The sequence below is a fragment of the Delphinus delphis genome, chromosome 4 (assembly GCF_949987515.2).
Source record: "Delphinus delphis chromosome 4, mDelDel1.2, whole genome shotgun sequence".
Lineage (NCBI taxonomy): Eukaryota > Metazoa > Chordata > Mammalia > Artiodactyla > Delphinidae > Delphinus > Delphinus delphis.
Genome location: NC_082686.1, coordinates 115086994 through 115110296, shown reverse-complemented (window position 1 = coordinate 115110296; position 23303 = coordinate 115086994). Strand labels below are relative to the sequence as shown.

Genomic DNA, 23303 nt, shown 5'->3' with positions numbered 1-23303 from the left:
ACTGTACTTTGTACTTTGCTTTCTTGTAATTTTCTTGTAATTTGCTATTACAAATAATACTACAAAGACAATTTTCGTACAAGCACCTTTGCACACTTGTATGAGTTTATCTGTAGAACAGATTGTAATTCTTAGTACTGGAATGTTCATTTTAAATTCCGGTTGCTATTGTCAAGTTACTCCCCAAAGAGAGCAATTTCTTTGTCTAACAAGAGAGTGGTGAGTAGAATCTGAGTCATTTAACAACAAACTGGAGCTGTTTTCTAAACCATGAGGTTTGAAACAGACCATCGTGGACTGAGCACAATCTCTGTGCAGAGACACGGCTGCTCTCTTGAGCGCCACCCCGTGGCAGGGGCGGACATCATTTCGCTCACATCCCACTAGAGAGAACATAGTCATACTGATCACACCTGACAGCTGGGGAAACTGGGAACTGTAGCGCACCCCTCCATTAAATGTTGCAATTACAGAAGGAGAGCCACTTAATGTCCACCATTAAGTGACTCTGCCTCCCGTGGCAAGTTATTAGACTTCACCCTGAGGTCAATGTAGGGTTGCAGAAAGACCTGCTTATACATTGGACAGCTCCCTCCTGACCAAGCCCTCTGGCAGGCACTCTTACAGTGGACTTGGGCATGGCGGGGGGTTCACTGAGGACCTGCTATGTGCCAGGCATTGGCCTGGGTGTTTCGCCTGCCTCATTGCTAACCGCAAGCCTGAAGAGGAGGCCCTGTGATCCCCAGTACACACGGAGGCTTAAAGGTGTAAAGGATCTTGCTCCAGCCTGAGGATCTGAATCCACATTTGTGTGTCATAAAGCCCACAGCCTTGCTCTGGCTGTGTCAGTGCACAGCACGCACACTACAGGCTCCTGCTGGCCAGCGCGGTACATGGAGCCACACGCACCAGGCCTAACTTCAACCCTCCTCTCATTTTCCAGGCCCTGTCTCAGCTCCTGTGCCTGCTGCCGTGGTCTTGGCGGCACCCTTCCCCAGTGGTCAGCCCAGGGCTCCCCCCGTCCATGCAGTCCCACGCTACCACCGCCCAGGGCCTCAGCGACCCCCTCTTTGCGGCCTACACTCTCCCCACCTTCAAGTTCCAACCTCGCCGTGAGAGAATGGACTGGAGGCGCATTAGTGCCCTGGACGTGGACCGCGTGGCACGGGAGCTGGATGTGGCCACCCTGCAGGAGAACATCGTCAGCGTCACCTTCTGCAACCTGGACCGGGAGGTGTGCGGCCGCTGCGGGCAGCCCGTGGACCCGGCGCTGCTCAAGGTGCTGCGGCTGGCGCAGCTCACCATTGAGTACCTGCTGCACTGCCAGGACTGCCTGAGCACCAGTGTGGCCCAGCTGGAGGCGCGGCTGCAGGCCAGCCTGGGCCAGCAGGAGCGCGGCCAGCAGGAGCTGGGCCGCCAGGCCGACGAGCTCAGGGGCGTGCGGGAGGAGAGCCTCCGGCGGCGCAAGATGATCAGTGCCCTGCAGCAGCTGCTCCTGCAGACGGGCGCCCACAGCTACCATGCGGTGAGCATCTCTGTGGGCGGGGCTGCCGGGAGGGCTGTGGGCCCAGCCACCGGCCACCCGGGCGGCACCACTGCCTGGCCCCTGAGGCTGCTGTGGCTTTTCTCCCTGGGACTGGGAGCAGATTTCAGAGATGCCGCTGGTGGCCAGAGAGCCCCAGGGTGTCTCATCAAGTCTATGGCGTGTGTGTGTGTGTGTGTGTGTGTGTGTGTGTGTGTGTGTGTGTAGATTGTACATGTGTGGCAGGTGTGTGTATGAGTTCATGTCTCGTGTGCATGTGTGAATGTATGCAAGGTGTGTATGTGTGTTTATGGATGGTGTCTGTGATTGGAAGGTACATCTGTGACTGGTATGTGTAGGTATGTATGTAGAGTGTGTGGTGTGTAACATGCTTGCATGTGAAGATATATTTATGGTGTGTGTGTGTGAATGAATGAAGGGTTGTATGTGTGTAAGGGTGTGTGTATTCATGGAGGGCGTGGGTGTGTATATACGAAGGCTGTGTGTGTGTGTAGAGAGTGTGATGTGTAAAGGTGTGTGTAAGAGGTGTGTGACAGGGGACTGGTAGAGCCAGGCCTGTTCTCGAAAAGTGACTCTATTAGTCAGCCAAGTGACAGTTCATTCCCCAGAGTGGCATTTGAGCATTTGCGTTTCTTTCTATGGAAAGAGCGGATCGGGGACAGTTGCCCTTTAGTAGCTTGTCAGGGGGCCCGGCCCTCTGCCAGGCTCTGAGAATGAAGACACAAATCATGCTGGTTCAGGTTTAACAGAAATTCATAGTTTGGGGGTGGGTGGACAGAAGGAATCATTAGGACATGATGTTAGTGGATTGAATGGTAATTGACATAATTAATATAATGTTAATTACGAGAAAAGGGTCAGAACCTTTCCAGCAGTAAAGGACAAAACAGCAGTCTAACCTGGCTTAGGCCAATAAGGAATTTATTGGTTAATTTAACTGAAAGATCCAGGGTTATGGTGGGACTTAGGTGATGGCACCAGAATCTAGTTTCTCTCTCTGCAGCTCTTGGCAGTTCTTTGTCAGTGTGGATTCCATTCTCAGAAACCCTCTGTCCGTGTGGCAGCAAGTTGGGCCACTGCAATGCCAGCATCTCATTTTCGCAGATTCAAAGCTGGCATGGTGGAGGGACTAGTCTGGTGCCTGGTTTGTGAGTGTGCTGCTTGGGGTGGAAAAGGGGAAGCAGGGAAGGGTGGGTTGAGGGGACGGGCTTATAATTTGGAATAAGTTGCCTTGTAACGTATTCCCTGCCCCCCAGCTGATATTCCTTCAAACAACTAGAACTTCATGTGTCACTTTAGAACTCAGGAGTGGGCAGAGTCCGTCAACCCAGACTGTATCCATCTGGATTAGGTTTGGCTGTGGGTGACAGGAAACCTCAAATTATAATTATTTAAACCAGATAGAAGTTTATTTCTCTCTCTCATGAACAAAGTTTAGAGGTAAACAATCCAGGGGTGGCATGTAATCGCGGACCCAGTTCTGGATTTGTTTCTCTCTAGCCTCATTGTGTGACTTCTGCCTCCTGGTCCAAGATGGCTGCCTGAGTTCCACCTCTCAGGTGCACATTCCATTCAGCAGGAGGAGGGAGGGTGAGGAATATCATGGCTCTTTCTTTAATGACACCTCCTAAAAGTGGTTGCATATACCACTTCTGTTTATATGCCATTGGCCAGAATTTAGTCACATGGCCACACCTGGTTGTAAGGGAGGAGGTGAGATATATTCTCATTAGCCTCACGGTCAGCTAAAAATCAAGGTTTCTATTGCTAAGGGAAAAGGGAAAACTGGTACTGGGGGACGATTGGCAATTTCTGTCACATTTGCCTTTGTGTAAAGACAGCAAATAATCTGCCCTCTTACTCTGACTGACTAGCAATGGCAGCCTGCAAGGCCGTGTTGGAAGAATTTTGAAGTTTTACAGTGAAAAAATGATATGCTGGATTGGCATTGTCTGAAATGCTTGAGGAGAGTGAAGTGGAATTTCAGATGCTATATTTACTACCCTTTGCTCCAGTGGTTCTCAACTCTGGGTGAGACTTGGACATTGGTGTTTTTTGATAAAAACCTTTTTATTGTGGAAAATTTCAAACATATACGAAAGTAGAGAGAATAATATAATGAACCTTCATCTTCACACTCTCCAGCCCAACAGTTATCAACTCATGGCCAATGTTGTCGCATTTGTTCCTCTACCCAATTTCCCCCAGCCCTGTATTATTTTGAAGTGTATCAGTCATATGAGTTTATCTGTAAATATTTCACTATGTAGCTCTAAAAGGCAGGGACTCCCATCCCACTTTTAAACATAAACGTAATACCATCATCATGCCCTGAAAAACCAACAAAAATTCCTTAGTATCAGCAAAGGATGATACTAATCATTGTTCCTAGCTCCCCGCGGCACTGGTAGTGTTTTAAAATTCAGAAAAAGAAAATATATATATATATTGGGGGGGGATAAAATATATAGTATATATATTTTGGGTTCAGTCACTGCCTTACTCAGTAAATCAAACTCTTTATATATGAAGCAGCCCAAGGGGCCCAAGGAATGAGAGTTTTGATAGAGGGAGAATCCCTGGCTGACTCAGGTGAGCTAATCCTGCACTTCCCACTACTTCCCTCTGTGTAGTGCCACCTGTGTGACAAGACCTTCATGAACGCCACCTTTCTCCGGGGCCACATCCAGCGCAGACATACGGGCGTGGTGGAAGGTGGTGAGTCCAGGTGGCCCTCCTGGGACCGTGCAAGGGCCTGGGCTTGTGTTCAGTGGGTGAGGGGCATGTATACCACCAAAGCTGCCCTCAGAACCTCATCATCCAGTTGAGGATGGGGGGATCCCACGTGGGGCGGGGAGGGTTTCTGACCACGTGTTTAGAGAAAAAGGGCTGGAAGTCAGACAGGTAGGTTCCAGTCTTAGCTTTGTCCCCTTCTGTTATGTGACCACGGTCAGTGTTTCCTCCTCTGTCCTTCACTGTGAATGGGGCAGTCAGACAGAGTGACTTTGAAGGGCCCTTACCTCCCAGCCTTCTGGAATTTGCTGTTCTCTGGTGCTGACAATGAATAAGCTTAACTGGGCTTAATGAGCAGTCAGACCAATTCTTTGACTTTTTTAATGTCATGAGCTTATTATGACTGAATCACTGTAATTTTACTGTTTCAAATTCTAAAACGAGTAGCAAGGCTGTATGTTTTTCCCATTAAGAGGTTTGCGTACTTTATATCTGTTTTTTGAGGTTCAATAAGAAATAGCTGTTAAAACGTAAAATAAATATAGATATGAAAATATAATGTGATAAAATGTAATATAAATTAAAGATAAAAATCCCATTGAATAAAATATTTTTCCCTTTATTTTAATTTCTTTTTCAAAGAACAGAGTTTTAAAACAGACAATTCACCTAGTTACTATGCATTTATTATATATCTAATTCTTCTTGGTTCTGCATTAGAGGCTGCTAGAGAAAAACAGATTTTCTACTTATTAAATATTTTTTTCTGATAAAGATATATATCTTTGGAGAGGTATTTATACACATATTCATAGTAGCTCAGATGTAGAAGAACCCAAATGTCCATTGACAGATGAATGGATAAGCAATGTGTGGTATATAGATACAAAGAAATACTATTCAGCCTTAAAAAGAAAGGTAATTCTGCAATATGCTACAACAGGGTATTATGCTAAGTGAGCTAAGCCAGTCACAGAAGGACAAATACTATATGATTTTACTTAAATGAGGTACCTAGAATAGTCAAATTCATAGAAACAGAAAGTAGAATGATGGTTGCCAGGGGCTAGAGGAAGGGGGAATGGGGAGTTAGTGTTTAGTGAGACTAGAGTTTCTGTTTTACGAGATGAAAAGCATTCTGAAGATGGATGGTGGTGATGGTTGCACAACATTATGAAGGTATGTAATACCACCGAACTATACATTTAAGAATGGCTAAGGCGGGGGCTTCCCTGGTGGCGCACTGGTTGAGAGTCCGCCTGCCGATGCAGGGGACACGGGTTCGTGCCCCCGTCAGGGAAGATCCCACATGCCGCGGAGCGGCTGGGCCCGTGAGCCATGGCCGCTGAGCCTGCGCGTCCGGAGCCTGTGCTCCGCAACGGGAGAGGCCACAACAGTGAGAGGCCTGCGTACTGGGAAAAAAAAAAAAAAAAAAAAAAAAAAAAGAATGGCTAAGACGGTAAATTTTGTGTTATGTATATTTCATCACAATAAAGAAATTGGAAAAAATATGCCTTTGATCTAGAAAATTTAAATACAGGAAGGTAGAAAAGAGAAAATAAAAACTGTGGACAATATCACCTGCAGTTAATATGTTGGTATGTTCTCAGTCATTATTTTCCTTTATACAAATATAGTCATATAGGATGCAGTTTTGACACTGCTTATTTTCAATTAAGAATATATCACATTTTCCAAAGTCAGTAAATCATCTTTGAAAACATGATTTTTAATGGCTGAATAGTATTTCATCATGTGGCGATCATAATATATTTCACAGTTGAATTATTTCTCAATTTATATGGGCTACTAAAAAATTTTCCTGTTATAAGTCACATGATGATAACATTCTTGTACATAAATCGTTGTGCATATTCCTTGTTATTTCCTTAATGTAAAGTGCTGTAAGGAGAGGAAAAATATGTTCTTAAGGCAACTTTTGCTACATTAATGTTCATTAATTTATAGTCAGGCAGCTGGCTTCTCAGATAACCCAGCCCTCCCATTCCAGACTCACCTCAGATCACTTAATTAACCCAAATTAATTTACACTGCATCTAAAAGTTGCTTGTTTCTAAAAAGTCCCATCTGAGAAAAGCCATATATTTCTTTTCAGAGTAAAGCTTAAAGTTTCAGTAACAGTACCATCTAATAGTCTCTAAATGTACTTTAAAAAGTAACAAATGTTGGGCTTCCCTGGTGGCGCAGTGGTTGAGAATCTGCCTGCTAATGCAGGGAACATGGGTTCGAGCCCTGGTCTGGGAGGATCCCCCATGCTGCGGAGCAACTAGGCCCGTGAGCCACAACTACTGAGCCTGCGCGTCTGGAGCCTGTGCTCCGCAACGAGAGAGGCCACGATAGCGAGAGGCCCGCGCACCGTGATGAAGAGTGGCCCCTGCTTGCCACAACTAGAGAAGGCCCTGGCACACAGCCAAAAATAAATAAATAAATTAAGAAAAGTAACAAATGTTCAAGAACAATTGGTGTCTTTTTCATTAACTCTTAGTTTATCATTATGTGATTTAGTTAGAGTATTCTTCTGTAATTCAAGGTTTCTTCGTAATGCCTGCTGCCTTTTTTCCACTGGAAATTTAAAACTACACATTTCAACTACACTATATTCCTGAAAAGAGTGAACTTAAAACTACAATTATTATCACTCTTTTAAATTCCCCTCTGATTGCTGTCAGGATACATAGACATGTTCTTTGTATTGATAATCAGTGTACACACTATTTGGTATTCTGCTTCTGTTACTCTGCTGATTTTGCATTCACATTACCATGTGTTAGTACTGTCAAAATAGTTATTTTAAATGACAACAATAGTTCACATGGTTTGAGCTGTTCTGCCAGGCACTACGCTAAGCCCTTCGCATTATCACATTTCATCCTCACAATAACTCTCTGGGTTAGGTGCTATTACTATGTCCATTTTCCAGTTTGGAGAAACAGAGGGTCAGGGAGGTTCTGTCATTTGCCCAGAGTCAGTGTACAATGTAAGTGGCAAAGCTGAACTCAGACTGAGGTGTGACGGTATACGTTCCACTGACTTTGACTTACGCCGTCACCCTCTCTTCGAGTGGACCCCACAGGAAAGCAGAAGAAGCAGGAGCAGCCAGTGGAGGAGGTGTTGGAAGAGCTGTGGGCCAAGCTGAAGTGGACCCAAGGGGAGCTGGAAGCGCAGAGGGCAGCGGAGAGGCAGCGGCAGCTTCAGGTGGGCGTGGAGAGGAAACGGCAGGGGGCTTGGTCACGGACTAGCTGAGAGACCCATGATGCACTCGCATCCCACAGGGCCAAAATTCTGGCTGTTGCATAGAGCAGGAGACAGAGCTAGGATGGCATCTTCCTGGATGTGCTAAATGATTTTGGGTAGTTTGGCAAGGAAAATTCAATTACTTGGTCAGACCTGTATGGCCAAAAGAGAGCTGCAGCTTCTTGCATTAGCACCTTCGGAGAGCATTTGAACCTGAATTTTAACTTCTTACAATATAATGTTAGCTTTTTGAGGACAAAGACTGGATAAGCTCCCAAAGGCAGCCCAGAGGAGGTACTCAGTAAGTATTTGTAGAACGAAAATGCATAAATTTGCCTCACTCCTTCCGGCATTTATTCATTCATCACTCCTTCCCTCAGCGTGCATTTACTGAGCACCAACTATGCCAGGCATTGTGAGGAATATAAAGAGAGAAAAGACATGATCCCCATCCTCAAGGGCCTTTACGGTTCAGATAAGACTAATCCCACTCCCTGTCCCAGCAGTGGGGACTGGGGGATGAATGTTCTTTGGGTCTCCATAGTGGCTTGCACGGACAAGGAGCCCTAGCAGTTTCTCGGTAAATATTTGTCATAATGTGGAATTAATGATTCTCTTGTTCTTGCTTTTCTTTGTAGGAAGCAGAGATCACTCGCCAGAGGGAAGCAGAAGCTAAGAAAGAATTTGATGAATGGAAAGAAAAAGAGCGGGCCAAGCTATACGGGGAAATAGACAAGCTCAAAAAATTATTTTGGGATGAATTTAAAAGTGTTGCCAACCAGAACTCTACGCTAGAAGAGGTACCCAACCTAAAAGGCTTCTCAGAGTTCTTTAGTTGAAAACCTGCTTATTCTCAAAATTCATTTCTTTGTTTGTACTAGTTCTCTGTCATCTGCCATTGGGGGTGGGTAATACACTGTGAGGCCAGGTACTAGAGGCCAGTGCCCAGGATTGAATCCCTGCTCCATCACATACTGGCTGTGTGATCTTAGGCTAGTTACCTAACCTTCCTCTGCCTCAGTTTATTTTCTGTAGGATAGGTTTCTGAAAGGGTTAAATTAACACATAGACAGCACTTAACATTATCTGGCATATAGTAAGAGCTCCTGAGACATTATCCTTATTTTCTCAAAGGGCTTTCATCACTGGACAAGAAATGAGGCAAAATGTAAATGAATGCATTTTTCTTCTAACAAGTACTTGCTGAGCCCTGGCTACAGGCGAGGCTGTCTGTTGGGGTCTGTGGGGGTCACACATAATAGCTAACATTTACTGAAACTTTTCTAGCCCCTGTGCAGAGTACTTTACATACACTAACTTTTAATCCTCATAACAACCAAACAACTATAACATTCTAAAGGTAAGTGTGTCATTAGTTTATTAATTTCTTTTTGAAAGTTCTTTTCTTAGGGAATTCCCTGGCAGTCCAGTGGTTAGGGCTCTGCGCTTTCACCGCAGGGATCCCTGGTCAGGGAACGAAGATCCCACGTGCTGCACAGTATGGCCAAAAAGTAAAAAAAAAAAAAAGAAATAAAGTTCTTTTTTTTTTTTTTTTTAAAAAAAAAAGCTATTATCATTCCTCCTTTACAGGCCAAGACACTGAGGTCACATAACTTGCCTAAGGTCACACAGCTGTTAAGAGGTAGCGCTGGGATTTGAACCCAGCTCCTTAAACTTCAAAGCCCCTGCTCTTCTACTGGATATATTATTAAGTTTATTCAAGAAAACCTTATTAAAGTTATCCGTGGACTGTATCTTCCCATATAAACCTGTATAACTAAAACCGTATCAGGGACAGTGTTTGAGGAGAAGTATTTTCAGGATGTATTTAGCTCTTATTGGTCCACTGAACATCAAGGAGAATCTTTTCTTGATTTGAAAATGAATTGTGTAATAGTGTTTCTCATGATGATTGCATGCTCTGCCTAAAGAAACACCTAGACAACTTTTCTAGAAGGGGATTGTTGTAGGATATGCGTGGAGCCTTGGTGGTCTCAATCTGAGATGGAAAGCCAAGGGTGGAGGGCGGTGGGAGTGCAATGAGAGCTCTGCGCGTGTGTGTGTGTGTGTGTGTGTGTGTGTGTGTGTGTGTGTGTGTGTGTGTGTGTGTGTGTGTGTATCGATAGTGACCCAAGTCCTCCCATTCCTAAATGTTCCCCCAGGGTGGACAGGGATAATCTGTGGAGGACAAGATGCTGCCCCACCATGTGGATGTCACACTCCTAACCCCCAGCTCCACACCCATCATCTCTGAGCTCATCTGAAACTCCCTGACTCTCATGCTTCCCCTGACATGGTACTCTTTGACTAGACACGTTAGATACCTAGGTATTGATTTGAATTTGGAGTTGTTGTTCATAAACCGTGTCCTCAAAAATCAAAAGGTTACTTTTGGTTAGGAAATTCTGGGTTGTGGTAAATGAGGACATAATTCTTACTACCATCCATGGTTTCCTTTTAACTTGGATCACACTGTCCTAAACGGGAACATCCTTTTTTTTTTTTTTTTTTTTTGCCTTTCCCCTATAGGATGGCTTCTGTTGTATTTTTGTGTTTGTGTGTCTCCCCCGCCCATCTCCTCTCACCTGACATTTTATTATTTCACTTTTATTAAAGTATAGGAACCAAACTGGATACAAGATTCTCAGTGTAGTTGGATAATTATCTTGTTGATTTATTTTTTAAAAATTCTGGGGGAAGGGGAAACAGATAAGATTCCATTTAGAGTGGTTGTGAAAAACACTGTAAGTCCACTTTACCCCACTTGAAAGGAAAACACCACGAAGGTTTGTGATGCCAAGAAAGCCAGCTCCCTGGTGTGTCATAAGCAGCAGTGTGAAGACAGAAGAGACACCTCAGGGGCCGAAAGTTGTGCATACATCTGATCAAGCATTTGACTCTACAAAAATATTCAAGGGGTTTAGAAATGGTTAACACTTGGACCCAATATTGCTTTAGCAGGAACTGAGAAGAGTTAAAGATTAGCAAGAGTGAGAAGTTAAACTCAGGGACTTAACTGTTCTCTAAAGCTTGAATAGGGCTTTTGAGTTTGTTATAGTAATAGAGATGGAGATAATTGCTTTTGTCACTGCAGTAGTGATATATTTAAAAATATAACCATAGGGGGGTGGAAAGGCACCTTGTCTTTGATCCGCTTTTCCATGCCTTTTCCTTCACACCGTACACTATTAGCTTGGGGAGCACTAGGCGTTGGTGACATGACTCCAAGTTGTGAAAAGCCAGGCCTTCTTGGTGACAGCCAGGATTTTTCTTTGTGGGAAGAGGGCCAGGAGTCCTCAGGGAGTGGTCTGGAGTGCCTGAGACCCTCCTCAAAGCTCCGATAGTCTGATTCTCTTCAGCCTATTCGAGACTGAGGAAGAAATGGGAAAGCCGTCAGGCAAGTTCCGGGTTTGAAGTACAGCAGAATTTCAGCGCGATGGAAATGACACTCTTGAATCCTGTTCTTCCATGGGAATTTGCTTCTCCTGCACAAGGGCTGAGCTCTCAGGAGAACACGAGTGAAGGGGAGTGTGAACTTGTGTGAATGTTTGCAGGCATGCAGATACCTAGTGAGTTCAGGTTGGGGCTTTGTGGTTGGGGTTAGGTGTGCCCTTCTGACACCGCTCCGGGTATAAAAGACAACATCAATGATTAGATGTTCATCTGAATGAAACTGCACCCTGGTCTTTTCAGAAACTGCAGGCACTGCAGTCCCACAAGGTGATGAAGTCCAACCTCGGGTCCCTGCAGGATGAGGATCCCGAGGAACGACTCAGCCAGGCTCAGGAGCTCCGGGGCCTGAAGGAGAAGATGGAGATTCAGGTGAGCCAATGCCCCGTGCCTTCCTTCCCAGAGCCAGGCGAGAACCATGCTGTCTTCCGACAGAGTTTGTCGGTTTTGCTCTGTGGTTTAAGGGAAATTGAAAGACATCAAAGTTCTATATTTTCAGACCTTCTGGCAATTCATGAAAGCATAGAGTAGGGTTCTTAGGATTCTCAGGTGAGGCTGGTGACATAAATGTGTGCAATGTCAGATTTGCCTGGGAGTTTTTTCAAAATACATTCAGCCGTGTATCTTACTGGACACCCTTGCCCTCATTTTGATTCCAACCCAGTTGAAAACAATTCTTAGAAAGTGTGACAGTCTTCTGGCTTTAAAGATATTTGGCATGGGTCTAATGGTGTGATGTTAAATACTTAACAACCGGTTGTCTGGAACTAAAAAAGCTTCGATTTGTAGCATTTGCCATTTTCTGTGGTGTAAATATTCCCACCATGGCTGATTTCATGCTGCTAATGTGAGGTCACTGGATATGGAACTGGGAAGACTTATGCACAATCTGCTGTCATGGGCTGGGAGGGGGTGGCCTGGCCTCCACTGGATGAACCTTACATCAGTCCAGTTACATATGGTCTGTATCACTGATAGTTCCATGGCCAGGAAGGGCACAGTCATTCAATCATGTCCTGCTTCTGCTCTCCAAGACTGTTAAGAAAGAGCTTAACATTTAACTAGCAGAGGTGAAGCGTTTCCACTGCTTGATGTTTCAAGTTTCACATTTAAAAAAGCCGTTCTTTTTCTATGAACTCTTTCACATCCTTTGCCTATTTTTTCTGTTGATATCCTTACCAATTTGTGAGTTTGTGTAACGTATGGAAATTAACCAACCCTTGGTTGCTCTTGTTGTGGCTATTTTCCCCTATTTCCTAGTCATCCTTAAACTTTGTTTATCATGGTCTTGACCATACAAAATTAATAATGTTTATGTGGTCAAAATGATCAGATCCCACTCTGAGATTTAAAAAGAAAATAATCATGGGAATTCCCTGGCTGTACAGTGATTAGGACCCCGTGCTTCCACTGGCAGGGTCCTGGGTTCGATCCCTAGTCAGGCAACTAAGATCCCATAAGCTGCACAGTGTGGCCAAAAAGAGAAAAAGAAAATATTCCTGTGTTTTCTTTTTGTTAGTGTGTTTGCTCATTCATTCATCCATTCATTCATTCATACATGTCACTTTATTGAGGTACGATTCACATGTAAAAAGCTGTGCATATTTAATGTATATAACTCATTGAATCTGGGGGTAAGTGTAGCTGTATTTTGGCTATTGTGAATACTGCTGCAATGAACATGGGAATGTGAGTATTTCTTTGAGATCCTTATTTCAATTCCTTTGAATCAATCAAGAAGTGGGATTGCTGGATTATATGGTAGTTCTGTTTTTAATTTTTTTAATAAGAGGAAAACAAACAAGTTTATTAACATGTATACCTCATGGATACATGGGAGATTCCCCTGGGAAAATGAGTAACTCTCTTGGTTTTTAATTTTTTTGAGGAGCCCCCATACTGTTTTTCCATAATGACTGTACCGAGTTACATTCCCACCAACAGTGTAAAATGTTTCCTTCTTTCCACATCCTTGCCAACACTTGTTATCTTTTGTTACTTTTAAAAATAGTAGCCATTCTGACAGGTATGAGATGATAATCTCATTGTAGTTTGATTTGCATTTTTCTGCTGAATAATGATGTTGAGCACATTTTCATATACCTGTTGACTATTTGTAGGTCTTCTTTGGAGAAATGTCTATTCAAGTCCTTTGTCCATTTTTAATTGGATTGGTTTTTGCTGTTGAGTTATATGAGTTCCTTGTATTTTGGATATTAACTCCTTATGAGATACATGGTTTGCAAATATTTTCTCCCATTTCATAGGTCGTCTTTTCATCAGTTGATGGTTTCCTTTGCTGTAAAGAAACTTTAGTTTGATGTAGTCCCATTTGTTTATTTTTGCTTTTGTTGCCTGTGCTTTTGGTATCACATCCAAAAATCATTGACAAGATCAATGTCCCTGTTTTCTTCTAGGATTTTTAGGGTTTCAGGTCTTACATTTAAGTCTTTAATCCATTTTGAGTTGGCTTTTGTGTATAGTGTAAGATATTGGTCCAATTTCATGCTTTTGCATGTGGATATCCATTTTCCCAACACCATTTACTGAAGAGACTATTCTTTTCCTATTTTGTATTCTGGGTGCCCTTGTTGAAGATTTGTTGACCATACATATGTGGGTTTAATTTTGGATTTCGTACTCTGTTCCATTGGTCTGTGTGTCTGTTTTTATGCCAGTACCATACTGTTTTAATTACTGTAGCTTTGTAATATAATTTGAAATCAGGAAGTGATGCCTCTAGTTTGTCTTCTTGCTCAAGATTGGTTTGGCTATTTGTGGTCTTTTGTGGTTCCACATGAATTTTAGGATTTTTTTTCTATTTCTGTGAAAAATGACATTAAAATATTGATACGGATTGCTTTGAATATGTAAATTGTTTTGGGTAGTATGGGTATTTTAACAATATTCTTCCAATCCATGAGCATGGGATATCTTTTTGTTTATTTGTCTTCTAGAATTTATTTCATTGACATTTTATAGTTTTCACTGTATAGCTCTTTCACCTCCTTGGATAAATTTATTCCTATATTTAATTGATTTTGATGCTATTGTAAATGGGATAGTTTTCTTAATTTCTTTTTTGGATAGTTTGTTTTTAGTGTAGAGAAATACAACTGATTTTTGCAGGCTGATTTTGTATCCTGCAACTTTACTAAATTTGTTTATATTAACAGTTTTTTTTTTTTTTTGGTGGAGTCTTTAGGATTTTCCATTTGTAAGGTCATCGGTCATCTCATCTGCAAACAGATAATTTTACTTCTTCCTTCCCAATTTGGATGCCTTTTATTTTTTTTCTTGTCTCAGTGCTCTGGCTAGGACTTCCAGTACCATGTTGACTAAGAATGGTGAGAGTGAACATTGTTGTCTTGTTTCTGATCTTGGAGGAAAAGTGTTCAGCTTTCACTGTTGAGTATGATGTTACCTCTGGGCTTGTCATATATATGGCCTTTATTATGTTGAGGTATATTCCTTCTATACACACTTTGATGAGAGTTTTTTTTTTTATCATAAAAGGATATTGAATTTTGTCAAATGCTTTTTCTACATCTATTGAAATGATCATATAATTTTATCCTTTATTTTGTTAATGTAGTGTATCACATGTATTGATTTGTGTATGTTGAACCATTCTTGTATTCTGGGGATGAATCCTACCTGATCATGTTGTATGATCCTTTTAATATGCTTGTATTTTGTTGAATATTTTTGCGTCTATGTTCTTTAAGGATATTGGCCTATAATTTTTTTTCTTGTAGTGTCCTTCTCTGGCATTTGACAAGGGTAATACTGGCCCCATAAAATGTGTTTGGAAGTTTCTTCCTCTTCAATTTTTGGGAAGAATTTGCATTAATTCTTTAAACATTTAGTAGAATTCACCAGTGAAGCCATCTAGTTCTGGGATTTTCTTTGTTGGGAGATTTTTGACCACTGATTCAATCTCCCTACTCATTATTGGTCTGTTCAGATTTTCTTTTTTTTTTATGATTCAGTCTTGGTTGATTGTATGTTTCTAGGAAAATGTTGTCTATTTTTTCCAGGTTATCCAATTTATTGGTGTGTAACTGTTTATAGACATCTCTTGTAATCCTTTGCATTTCTGTGATAACAGTTGTAGTGTCTCCTCTTTTATTTCTGATTTTATATGTTTGAGACTTTTCTTTTTTTCTTAATCTAGCCAAGGATTTGTCAATTTTGTTTATCTTTTCAAAAACTAACTCTTACTTTTGTTGATCTTGTCTATTGTTTTTCTATTCTCTATTTCATTTATGTCTGATCTACTCTTTATTACTTCCTGCCTTTTGCTAACTTTGGGTTTAGTTTATTATTCTTTTTCTAGGTCCTTGGGGTATAAAGTTAGGTTATTTATTTGAGATCTTTCCTTTTTCTTAATGTAAAATTTTATGACTGTCAACTTCCCTCATAGAACTGCTTTTGCTGCATCCCAGAAGTTTTGGTATGTTGTGTTTCCATTTTTGTTTGTCACGAGTTATTTTTTTTGTTTCTCTTTTGATTTCTTCTTTGTTCAGGAATGTGTTGTTTAATATGTACACATTTGTAAATTATCCTGTTTCTCTCCTATTATTGATTTCTAGTTTCATAGCATCATGGTTGGAAAAGATTAACTTGTTATGATTTCAAGCTTAAATTGGCAAGACTTGTTTTGTGGGCTAACGTGTGATCTGTCCTGGGGAATGTTCTTTGGGCATTTGAGGAGAATGTGTACTCTGCTACTTGGATGGGATGTTCTATGTATGCCTGTTCAGTACACTTGGTCCACAGTGCTGTTCAAGTCCATTGTTTACTTACTGATTTTCTGTCTAGATGATATATCCATTGTTGAAAGTGGAGTATTGAAATCCCCTCCTATTATTGTATTACTGTCTATTTCTCCCTTCAGTTCTGTTAATATTTGCTTTATATATTTAGGTGCTCCTATGTTGGGTGAGTATATAGTCGTCCCTCAGTATCCATTCATAGGAGATTGGTTCCAGACCCGCTATGGATACCAAAGTTCTCAGATACTCAAGTCCCTTATGTTTTGCACATCCTCCCATATACTCTACATCATCTATAGATTACTTCTAATTACTTATAATACCTAATACAATGTAAATTCTATGTAACTAGTTGTAAATATTGTAATACAATGTAAATGCTATGTAAATAGTTGCCAGCATGAGGCAAATTCAAGCTTTGCTTTTTGGAACTTTCTGGAACTTTTTTCCAAATATCTTCAATCCATGGTTAGTTAAATCCATGGATGTGGGATACACAGATGTGGAACCTATGGATATGGAGGGCTGACTGTATATTTACAGTCGTTATATCCTCCTGATGAATTGATCCCTATATGTAGTGACCTTCTTCGTCTCTAGTAACAGTTTTTGACTTATTTTGTCTGATATAAGTATAGGTATCCTGTTCTCTTTTGTTTACCATTTGCATGAAATGTCTTCTCTCATCCCTTCAGTTTCAGCCTATGTGTGTCCTTAAAGTTAACCTGAGTCTCTTATACGCAGCATATAGTTGGATCTTTTTTTAAAAATCCATTTAGCCACTTTTGATCTTTTGGTTGGAGAATTTAATCCATTTAAATTTAAAGTAATTACTGTTAGGTAAGGATTTTCTATTGCCGTTTTGTTAATGGTTTTCAGACTGTTCTGTAGTTACTTTGTCCCTTTCTTTTTCTCTTGCTGTCTTCATTTGTGCGTTGATGATTTTTTTGTCACGGTATGCTTTGATTCCTTTCTCTTTCTCTTTTGTATATCTGCCACAGGTTTTTTCTTTGTGATTAGTATTAGATTATATAAAACATCTTATAATTACAGCACTCTGTTTTAAGCCCAAAACAACTTAACTTTGATTGCATACAAATAGTCTACACTTTTACTTTTCCTCCTCCACACCTTCCACTGTCCACAAGCTAGCCAGTAGGATCTCAAGCTGGTGTTGAGATCCGTGTGCCAGGACCAAAAACCGAGTCAGCTGTGCTGATTCCCTCCATTCTGGGTGGGGTGAGGCGGAAGTGGGCCTCCTGGGCAGCATCCTTCAAGGCTGGGGCAGTTGGGTGCTCGCTTGCTCTCACTTTCCCCATGCGAGAGATTGTGGGCTGAGTGGGTCTCTCTTGGCACTGAGCTGTGCCGCCTTGGGTGAGGGGTGACACAGGTGAGGTGAAAGCTGTTCTTCTTCCCCTCTTCAGTGTGTCTGTTCTTGGGTTTTTTTTGCTTCACCGAGGTGCTGGGACCTCTCAGCTGGATTCCCAGTCTCCCATAAAGGTCTCATCTGTGGGTGTTTTGAGAGCTGGAACCTCCTGGTCCATCATCTTGCTGACGTCACTCACATGTTTTAAGTTGAAATCTTTGACCACCTAGAATTTATTTTCGTTTAAGATATGAAATAAGCATCCAAGTTCATGTTTTTTTTCAGGCAGTTAACTACTTGTTTGAACACCATTTGTCAATAATCCATCTTCCCCCAGACTAAGATTCCATTTTTTCCCCATCTTCGTCTGGGTTTTCTACTACTCGTGTAGCTTTATAGTATATTTTAATATCTAGAGGGGCCCACTTGATAAGCATTTAATCTTTTCCAGAAAACAGAATGGAAGAAAAAAATGAAGGTATTGCAGGAAGAGCATGCAGCTCAGAAGAGAGAGGTAGGTCTCACTGGACCGTTTTGGGGAGCCTGGTTTCCAACGACCTCCTCTCATCCTTCAGCTCCCCAGTTCACTCCTTGAACTGGTTGGCAGAAAATCATTTTTTGCTGATACTGTTCCTGGCTGCTGACCCCCGTCAATACACAGAGGGGTCGGCCGCCCAGAGAGCAGCTTCCCTGGCAGGGAGCAGGGGCCTCTGGGCCTTCTCTTCTGAATCCAACACATCCTTTCTCTGTGGTTTCCTCTGCAGTGACCCCGTAAGGTGCTCTAAGGTGGGTGGTGCTGTAAAAACTCAGAGAGCTGCCTGGTCATTCTGTGTTTGGGCCCTCCTTTGAAACTCCAACCAGGAGAGACCCCGGTGGCTGTGGACCTCAGTGATAGTTCACGGGCAGCTCAAGTGGAAGGGTTCAGACACTGAGACCAGTGGGCAGAGAGCAGCAGGCCTCAGGGCAGAGAAAACAGCTTCTCTAAAAATGTCCCTGACAAGGAGGCAAGTTGAGGAGGAAGCCGGTTAACAGGAGCCTCAGGTTCTGCTGCGGAAAGCTCAGAAGGTGAAGGTGCTTAGGTCTGAGTCTGGCGCAGGATGGATTCCCCCCGTTCCAGTAATTCCCATCTGATGGGTTTATCTTATTTGAACATTTAAAAATGGGAAATGCATTCAAGTTTGTTCCAAAAGCAGAAGAACTATATTAAGGTACATGGAGTAAAGTCTTACTTCTGCTCCGTTTCCATCTCCCTGTCCCCGACACCCACCCCACAGGTGACCACTTTTATTGCTTTCTTGTATTCTTCTAGAGGTTCTTTATGCAAAAATAAACAGTGTCATTTTCTTTCTGCTCTTACATCAGAGGTTTTATTTAAAAAGAAATAGTGTCATTTTCTCTCTGCTCTTAGACCGCATTTCCTTCACCTTTTGTCTTCACCTAAAAACATCCATTTGATGATTTTCGAATGACCTCAACTTGACTGTCCTTCAGTGGGTGGCACACCGGACAGGGAGCCTTTTGCCCTGACCTTAGGGGCCTGCATTCAATTCTCACTTCTCAGACACCACTTGAAATGTTCTCAAATGGGAAGGAAGTCAGTCTTGTTAGAAAGCCACCTGCCCAGGTCTGGAGACACTCCACCTGCTTCAGGTGAAACCCCGACCAGCGTTTGCCTACAGGTGCAGGCCCTGCAGGCACTGGGCACTCAGAGGTCCCTGCAGACATGTGACTGACCGACCATCCTGTGCCACCAGCTGCAGGAGCAGAACGATAGGCTCCAGGCCTCCCTGTCTCAGGATCAGAGGAAAGCAGCTATCCAGGCCCAGCGCCAGATCACTGCCCTTCGCGCCCAGCTCCAGGAACAAACCAGGCTCATCGCCTCCCAGGAGGAGATGGTAGGTGTGTCCCTCCTCCCAGCCAGGACCTGGAGCCCTAGGCCTCTTCCCTGCGAGGATTTCCTTAGATTCTTCTGGACTTACCGGCACTAGCCTCATTAGTCAGACTCTTTGAGGAGAGAGAAGAGTCCTCAGATTTGAGGGGCAGGAAGTGATGAAGATGCTGAAGACGTGCCTGCTGTCCAGTGTTAGTGGGTTCACGGTACCACCAGAGACCGTGTGAGGGCCAGCACCTGGTTGGTACTTTGCTTATCCCTCTGTGGAAGCCTCACTGCTGCCCTTCAAGGTAGATATTACCTTCTCCCCATCTTCATTTGACAGATGATGAAACAGGCAGGAGACGTCAAGTGCCTCACTCGAGTCCACACAGGGCACGTTATAAATGACAGGGGTGAGATTCAACCCTCGCCAGGCAGGTGGAATGCAAAGCGTGTGCCCCTTTCAGTGTGTCCTCAGACATCATTTCTTAACTAATTCCTTTTTCATAAATTGACTGCCTCTGATGAAGTTGTCAGATAAACTAGTGTGATGAAAAGGCGTCCCTCACTAAGCACCCTCTCCTAGAACTGGCCCCTGTGACTCTTCATCTAATGCAGATCACTCTCCGCCCAGCCTGGGCTCAGCTCCTCCTTCTGAGCCCCAGGTCGGTGGAGATGAGTATCTGTCCCCAGCTGGGCCCTCCTGTGGCGTCAGGTCCTTTGCCATGGGTCTGATACCACCCTCCACACAGCTTCCCTGGGCGGAGCACCCACTGTCACTGTCTAATCCACTGTTCCTGTACCTCTTTCTATTTTTGCCTTTCTGTTCTCCCAGCTATACTTCACCGTCAACATATCTTATTAACCCATGGCCCCGATGCTTTTCTTTTTACTGTTTCTCCCCCAACACACTTAACCCTTCACAGCTGTGGCCGCCTCAGGTCCAGTCTGGAGGTTTCCTCCTTATGTTACCCAGAACTCTTGTTTGCACATGTTTCAGTTAGGAACCCACTGGCTAAACATAGCAGAATAGGTTAACAGGGGTTTATTTTTATTGTAACACCAAAAGAGGTGACAGTTGATGGCCTTGGTTTAGCTGCAAGATTATGCCATTGGAAACCCAGACTCTGTTTCTTTTTTTCTTTGTTTTAATTACCATCTTCAGCATATTGACTTTTGTTCTCATGCTTGACTCTCATAGTTGCAAGATGGCTGCCATAGCCCCAACCGTCACAGTCATATCCAATGGAAGCAGTTGATGAAAAGGCTCTTTCCCAAGACTTCTACTTATATTTTACTGTTCAAAGCTGTGTTATATGGGCAACTATAGTTGCAAGGAGGGTTAGAAAGGGAATAATTAGTTTTACACTTTCTAGGGTAGAGGTAAGCAAAGGAGGAATAGTTAGAAATGGACGTTGGATGGGTCATTCATCAGTAGGTAATGAAAAACAACTCCAGCCTAAGCAGAAGAGGGGATTTGTCATAAGGGTAGACTGGGTGTCTCAGAGAGCTCGAGGCAGGGGTGGAGCCGAGTCTAGGAATGAGCTGGGACCAGAGACATGAGTGTAGTCAGGAGTTTTCCTCTGCTGTGTGTCTCTGTTCCTCTTTCTGTATCCGCTTCGATTTTTTCTTTTACTCTGGTCAGCTTCCACTCCATGTCTGCCCTACATGGCAAAACAAACAAGCAAACAAATAAACAGTGACAACTGAAACTCAAACCAGTTGGCTGTCAAGAGCTCTTGAGTTCACATGTTACCAGTCCAGAATTCTCTGCCCAAACCTGGCTGTGGTGTGGGGGACTCGTTGCCACAGGGGGCTATCCTGTCTGCAACTATGTGGAAGGAGGAAGAGGAAGCACTTCCTGGAAAAGAGGGGTTGAGCAGAGAGTCGGTGACTGTCCACATCATGCCTCCTCCCTCCCACGGGGCACTCAGCTCAGATGCCCACATCGCAGGAGGGGAGCCTCCCTTGCCCTGGCTGATTTCCACCAATTATACCGACAGTACTGCCTGTGTGCCTGCCCCCCTCTGCTTGCATGGGGCTCCTGCCCTTCAAACCACAGTGCCTCTCTGAAGAGGGGCATTCTTGTCTCCTCACCAAGGGAAAGTGGAGCATGGTACCATCTCGGTTGCTGCTGTTCACCCTTGGTGCCATTGAGGGGCTGGGGCAGAGTACTCTGAGCTCCCTCCAGTTCCCAGTGGTTGGCATGGAAACACTGGCCGTCCCTTCTTCACAGAGCTAGGCACAGCCACCGCTCACAGCAGAGTCCCCTGCTGGCTGTAACCTGCTCTCTTCCACATCTTTGCAGATCCAGACCATGTCTCTCAGGAAGGTGGAGGGTAAGTCTGTACGGGGAGGTTTGTAACAATTGTGGCTATCGTCTTGGCCTCTCCTGTCTCTTGTCCCCCACCAGTCAATGTATAGGACGAGGCTCGTGGCAGCAGCTCAGGGGCCTGTAGCGTCAGGCTCTCTGGCTGGGTGGGGGAGGGTGAGAAGACGTCGGTTTCTGGGACAGACAGGGCTCCAGCCCAGGTTTGTGCTGAAGGCGTTCCATGCGGCTGGCAGGGTTTCTTGCCTGGCCTGCTCTTCTCTGTAGGACGGTGGAGACCTGAGGTGGGAGCGGGCAGTGAGGATCTTGGGGGCAGTGATGGATGGGGCAGGCAGGGCTCCTGAACAGGCTCTTTCTAATTCACCGTGCCTGTGATTCAGTTCCATCCAACTTTACCTTGTTTCCAGCGTGTAGCGAGTTGACCCCAAATCTCTGCGAATCTGTGTGAATGTGGCCTGTCTGGAGGGTACGCCCTCCTCCTTTTGGGTACTCCGGCGTGCTGGTGTGCGTGCTTGTGTGTGTCTGACGGACACAGGCGCTGGCGTCTAAAGGGCGCCAGCAACCTACAGGGGGCCCCTCCTGCTTATGAAACCTGGCCCTTCTACTCCATGCCGCCTCCCCTGCCCTATGCCTGTAGCTTCCCTTCTGCCTCTCCTTGCAGACCCACACATCTCCCCCAAATGTCTTGCCTCGAGGCTAGACATTTCTTTCCCAGCCTCGCAACCAGTTCAGAGAGGCACTATTCCTATGGCCTTGATCTCCTGGGTGCTGGGGCTGGGGTGTGAGCCATTCATAGGAGCTGTGTGCCATGGACTTCAAGTCCATTGTCCCCAGGATTTAACGTGGGGCGGGTATTATTGTTCTCACTTTCTGGATGAGGAGCCTGAGGCTTAGAGAAGTTCAAGGACTTACCGTGTCGTGTGCAGCTAGTGGGGGGGGGCAGGGCTGGAACGTGGACTCTGACCTTTCTGCCTCCGGGGTCCATGGTTGTGACCGCTGCTCCATCCTGTCTCTCTCTGCTAGAGCACCGACTCGAGGGCTTGCTGTGTCTGGCCAGCACTCACATGCTGTCCCGTGCTTTCCTCTAAGGCGGGGATGGGGTCCAAGGCATTGGAGACACTAACTACTCCTGCTCTCCTCAGGGATCTGCAAGGGCCCGAAGGCTGTGGACACAGAGAAGGACTCTTCTGAGGAAGGTGAGGCTCCCTTTTCTTCCCTGGGGGCGGCCCTCTTCATTGTTTAGCTTGTCCCTACTTAACTGTGTCTGGCTACCTGAGGCTGGGGCACGGGAACTGGGGACGTGAAATAAATATTTCTTAAGCACTTTGTGCTTGCCAGGCACATTACACACGGGTACTAACGTGCAGCCTGCTGGTTCACCCAGGCTCAGGGAGGGTCAGTGACTTTCCCAGAGTCACAGAGCCGGCAGGTGGTGGAGTCAGGATTTGGCGCGGTGTCTGCTGCATAGCCTGTCCCTGGTGCCTGCCCCACTGCTTGCCTGGTACTACCCAGAGCGGTGGATGGAGCCTCCCTGCGTTGGCTTCAAATGACCTTTGCGGTTTTCTTCTGCATGGCGAGCATGCTGCAGACAGATCCCACGGGACCTAACTGATGTGCAGGGATCCTCCTCGGCGCCCTCTGCAGAGCCCTGGGTACCTGCTGCTTTATTCACTCCCTCTGCCGAGCTCTCAACCAGATGTTTCCAGGGAATGCAAAGGAGGAGAAGTGAAAAAAATAGACTCTCCTGAGAGGGTCAGGAAGAAGGAGCTCCCAGGAAAGGTCAGAGAGCTCACAGCCAACCTGCGGACCAGGCCTGCCTGCCCAGCCAGGCTGTGATGTGACAGTCCCAGAGCGACCCAACAGGTGCACCCAGGAAAGGGTTTTATTGGTGTCACCAAAGAGTTCATCGTGGGCTGTTTTATTTTGTTTTTTAATGTAATAGTTTACTTTTGAGACAGTAATCTATGCTATTGACC

The 23303-nt window shown here is 44.4% G+C and overlaps 1 protein-coding gene across 1 annotated transcript in view; it reads left to right on the top strand.

Annotated features, from left to right (window-relative positions):
• The window catches only part of DZIP1L (DAZ interacting zinc finger protein 1 like), a 46680-nt gene that overhangs the window by 11618 nt on the left and 11759 nt on the right, over positions 1 to 23303 (top strand). Inside the window, exons 2-10 of the mRNA XM_060010049.1 lie at positions 944 to 1525; positions 4177 to 4261; positions 7371 to 7492; positions 8170 to 8331; positions 11225 to 11353; positions 17577 to 17639; positions 18880 to 19020; positions 21307 to 21337; positions 22470 to 22523. Coding sequence (XP_059866032.1) covers positions 1025 to 1525; positions 4177 to 4261; positions 7371 to 7492; positions 8170 to 8331; positions 11225 to 11353; positions 17577 to 17639; positions 18880 to 19020; positions 21307 to 21337; positions 22470 to 22523 — 1288 coding nt within the window. The 5' untranslated portion in view covers positions 944 to 1024. The remainder of the gene's footprint in view (positions 1 to 943; positions 1526 to 4176; positions 4262 to 7370; positions 7493 to 8169; positions 8332 to 11224; positions 11354 to 17576; positions 17640 to 18879; positions 19021 to 21306; positions 21338 to 22469; positions 22524 to 23303) is intronic.